The sequence below is a fragment of the Tenrec ecaudatus genome, chromosome 15 (genome assembly GCF_050624435.1).
Source record: "Tenrec ecaudatus isolate mTenEca1 chromosome 15, mTenEca1.hap1, whole genome shotgun sequence".
Lineage (NCBI taxonomy): Eukaryota > Metazoa > Chordata > Mammalia > Afrosoricida > Tenrecidae > Tenrec > Tenrec ecaudatus.
Window position 1 is genome coordinate 104452683 of NC_134544.1, and position 4672 is coordinate 104457354.

The window sequence follows — 4672 nt, forward strand, 5'->3', positions numbered from 1 at the left end:
CGAGGGGGGTCCAGAGGTGCCATACTGTGCATAGAGGCATAGCTGGAGAATATTTTAGAAGTCAAAAACTCATTAGGAGGACTCAGCACAAGCATGTCCGGGAGATTCACTGAGATGTTGTCCAGTGACTTCAGGCAGGGGCCAGGGTGCATCAGAGAATCAGGATTCAGTGGGGGTCCCAAGGGCTGAAGATCGGGGTCACAGCAGCACCCAGAAGCTTTAACAGCATGCTGGATCTCAAATCTCCGAGGGCCAGAGTCATCTGTTGATTATTGATTCTCATGCAATGCCTGAGTGGGCAGGTGTACAAATGTGCTTGCTGTGTGGCTCTTGGCCCTGGACTTCACAGACTGCTGGTGGGCATCGGAGTCCCGAGGACGCCTAGTGCGAGTACCCTTTAGTGAAGCCTGGAGATACTGGGCAGATGGAACTGAGGTGGGAAGTAGGGAGACACTGGATCCTGTAGGACTGCTACCCATGAAGGTAGGGTCCTCAGGCTGCACAGTAGAGCTGTCTGCCCAGGAGTGGGTTGTGGGACGAGGACATACCAGTGCACAGCCCCCAAGCCCACTGTCTGCAGCCAGAGTCAGAGAGCGACGCCTGGCCCTGCGTGGCTTAAAGGACCGCAGACGCCCCTTGACCATCGCACGAGTCCTGGCTCCCTTCCAGGCCGTCCACTCCGGGCTGGTCAGTGCTGTGTGTTCCACGTGGTCCACGGAGGTGCGGTCCCTGCCCTGTTTCCACAGCTCATAGCGCTCGGGTTGCAGAATGCGCACGAAGGCGTCCATGGGAAATGTGACCCTGGCTTCCCCACAGCTGCACTGAGAAGCAGCTTTACCGTAATTAACCCAGCGCAGGGTGGCAAAGTTGATGGATTCCGCACAGTTGAAACCGTGATTGAAGCCAGCGTGGTAGCCGTAGGGGAATGTGACCATGAACTCGCCTGCTCCCTGGGTGATCCGACCAACAGGAATGCCGTTCTCCCTGAGGACTCTGGGTGAGATGAGGGCCACCTTGTGCCGCAGGAAGTTCGCGCAGCCAGTGGAACTGCCAGGGAAAAGCTCCCTGGCCAGTCTCTCCAGGCGGGCTCCATGCTCAGGGGGCACCGCATACCACGTTTTGGGCTCCCCGAAGTGCAGGTAGTTGATGCTGTACAGGTCCATGTCCTCCGTGTGCCAAGTGAAGGTGGTCTGCCACAGGCCAAAGTACAGGTAGGGGGTATTGACACCTTTGATGACAACTCCACACTCCTGCTCCAGCAGATCCTGGATCGTCCCCAGGTGTCTGAGGTTCCAATGCTCAGTGTTTTCACCAAAAAAGGAGCCACATACTCCAGCCCCATAAATGGGAGAATTGTACAGGCGGCTCTTCCAATAGGTCCGCTCCAAATCGTCAACATCCCGGTGTGTGGGAGTGCGGTATCTGTCAGTGTTGGCCAAGTGGCGATACTCCTCCACGGTCATGGATTTCTTCTTTTTATGGTATTGCAAAAAGACACCTGTTTGCCCAGTAGTTACCTGCTGCACAGGACTGGCTATGAGGATGTCATCCACATCGTCATAGTTCTCTCTGGCTGTCCACTGTTTGGGTGGGATTATCTTAGCCAGGCCTGCACGATGGGCACCTTTGGATTCCATGTAAGCAATGTATTTGTTGAAATCCTTAAATTCTTCCATGGTAGGCCGGAAAGTCATGATTTTAAGACTTGAGTTCTGGCTTCGATAGTTCTGGGAATTCATGGCTGCAAAATAAAGTCAGAAAACCCGGTTCTTATGGATGTTCTGTGTATTTGGGATGCTGTGCTTTTGTTTCTTTTTCTGTCTGAAAATCTCTTGCAGTGTATTGATGGCTCTGTGAGAGCAAATGCACTCTCCCCAGGCATGCTGATTGACCAAGGGAATTCTACTATGATGGACAACTATTGTTTCCCTCAAAGAGACAGGATTTGTGCACATGGAGTGGGTTTTCCCAGATTGCTCCTGGCTCATTATGCTGCTCTGGAAGTTTATTCAGTTGGAAGGGTGTCTCTATCTGTTGATACTTAGCTTCTGTTGCAATCCTGGGAAATTTCTAATTCCACTAACAAGGAGTGTCTCAAGGGATTTTTAAAAAGTAAATCTAAAGACAGTAATTCAGTAACATTCAACAGAAGTCAGGGGTGTCAAACTCAATTAAAATGCTTGCCATGTGGTGCAACAGGCAAGATTAAAGTGGGCCACATCACATTTACAAATTTTGTTGAATTTTTATTTTGAAGTGAGGATTCAGAAATATGGATAGGATAATTAAAACCCTATATAATTGTTTTCATTTAAACATTTGTTTTATTTATAAAACTAAAATTATGCTTTTAACCGGAAATTTGCCAGCGCTTTCCTTCTACTAGCTTTCCCTTGCCTCTTATGGTGTGACCGGAAAATATAACACAGTAATAAAAAACACAAAATGTTGGACAGCTGACAAATGTGATGCACAATCTTAATGGCTTCCCTTTAAAAATGTTAACTAGCATTGCCGCTAGGTATGACTCCTAACAGCATATCCTCGAATCCTGTTTTTAACCTTTTCACTGTTAGGATCTGTTTTTATTATGCAATGAGAGTGGCAGACATCGCTTTAAAACGTTACCGGAAATGATCGTGTCTAGAAACGTCCACAGGCCTCCAGAAAAGGCTTTGGGCCACCTGTATAGTGGTCTTCTGTAGTTAAAGGGTTAAAGAGGGAATTGTGTGTACAGTATTGCCTCCATCTCCCCTAAGGGCTATTTTCTTTATAACAATTTTTTTCTATTTTCATTTTATTTCAGAGAATTTGGGGTCACAAAAAATTACCTGAGCAGTCGCAGGCAGCCGGAAGGCCACCAGTTTGACACCCCTGACATAAGTGAATGTTATGAGAAGTGCTAGTAAAAAATCAGGTGAATAAATATAGCCTGAAGATGCTAATATCAAAAATCACACTTCATGTAAAATATGAACCAAGACAACTAACCAAACAAACTCACTGACATCAGTTTCACCCTGTAACACATGGAGGAGATGTGCTTGTGTTTTCCTCAGGCTGTAACTCTTGACAAGCGTTAAAAGCCTTGTCTTTCTCCATGGAGCGACTGGTCCTTGGAACTGCTGGGTTGGCAGCCCAATGGGGCTCCAAGAGGGCTCCAATACAGGGCAGAAAAAGTGAACATTTCAGTGAACTTCATAGGAAAAATAAAATTTATGTAAAATGACTTCAACAGTCAACTTTAAACTGGATGAATTATCTTTAAAAATTAAGCAACAGAAATATAATTCATCAAGCACTTTCAGAGAAACATGCAATAGCTATCCTGATTAACACTAAAAGCTGAACCTTGGAAAAACAAGTAGAAATACAGAAAACTTTAGCTATGAAAGATATTTGTATAACCCTATGTGTTATACGGAGACCTGAATGTAGTGAAAGTTCTCAAATATTGTGTTACCATTGGGATGATTGCCTCTTAAGTACATAGTATTTAGAAATAATGACCAGCAAATTTGAAACTCAGTATTGACCATAATGGGCAGTCCAATCTAGTCTTGGCTTTCTCATCCTACTCCCGCCCCCACCACCCCACCCATGCCCTGGCTATACACTCAAAAGTAACAAAAAAAATGGGCAAAACAAAGCAATTTAGAAGTTGTTAAATATGTGTTATATAATAATTTTAGTCTAATTCCTAAGTTATATTATCTTTAGAGACATTTTAGGATTAAAATTAGATATACAATTATCTTTAAAAAAGTGAAAGCATAGCTTAAGGAGCCCTGAGTGGGATGGAGGTCAATGATCCACAGCTTTGTCTCTAACACAGAGCCTGGCAGTTCAAACTCAACTTACGTCAGATCATTGAAAAATACACCCACCTCATTTTACTAAGACAAGAAAGGTAACCCTATCACAGAATAAACACCCCGTAGAATATAGTAGCACTGCACCAGGGCATTAGCTTTAAGGCTGTAACCTTTATGGAGTCTGTGCCATTTCTCTCTAGGCATCCTTTCTTTCTCTCTTTTTTAAAAAACATTTTATTAGGGGCTCATACAATTCTTATCACAATCCATACATATACATACATCAATTGTATAAAGAGCACATCTGTACATTCTTTGCCCTAATCATTTTCAAATAGACACCCCTCTCTCCTGTTTCTCCAAGAAACAGTTGATCAGCTTGAACCAATGACTAGTATTTTGCATCGAAGAGCTTAAAATCATTGCCTCTCCTGATTCCATGTGCATGAGAAGCATCAAATTGAAACAGAAAACAAAACATGTCTATGTCACAAATAATCTGCATCATTGGATGCATTTATCCTCAGTAGGTGAACATTAGAGAGAGTCAAATTAAAATCAAATTATGACTCGCAATCAGAAACAAAGTGTATTTCATTGAACTCAAACAGAAAGCTCTTCTTAAAGAAAACAAACAAAAAATCTGAATTCTGATACGAATTTATATTGTTTCAATATTTTATGATTTGAAGGAAAAAATATCAAGGAACTGGCATTGACCTTTACTAGATTAACATTTTAGTCCGTGGAAAATTGCAGGCTTGTTGAATAAAAGGTTCAGCGAAAATATAGGAAGATGTTCGTTGAGATGAAATGACATGGTAACTGCAGCAATCAGCTCCAGCATAACAATTGTA

The 4672-nt window shown here is 43.5% G+C and overlaps 1 protein-coding gene across 1 annotated transcript; it reads right to left on the minus strand.

The window, feature by feature from the left end:
* Window positions 1-269: 269 nt before the first annotated feature.
* LOC142427661 (lysine-specific demethylase 4D-like) lies at window positions 270-1739 on the minus strand. Its single transcript, XM_075532828.1, has one exon. The coding sequence runs from the start codon at window positions 1737-1739 to the stop codon at window positions 270-272; it is 1470 nt and encodes a 489-aa protein (XP_075388943.1).
* Between the last annotated feature and the right edge of the window lie 2933 nt (window positions 1740-4672).

Bases quoted from the DNA above. Each gene is read 5' to 3' on its own strand.
- LOC142427661 (XM_075532828.1), bottom strand. From the start codon at position 1,739: ATGAATTCCCAGAACTATCGAAGCCAGAACTCAAGTCTTAAAATCATG.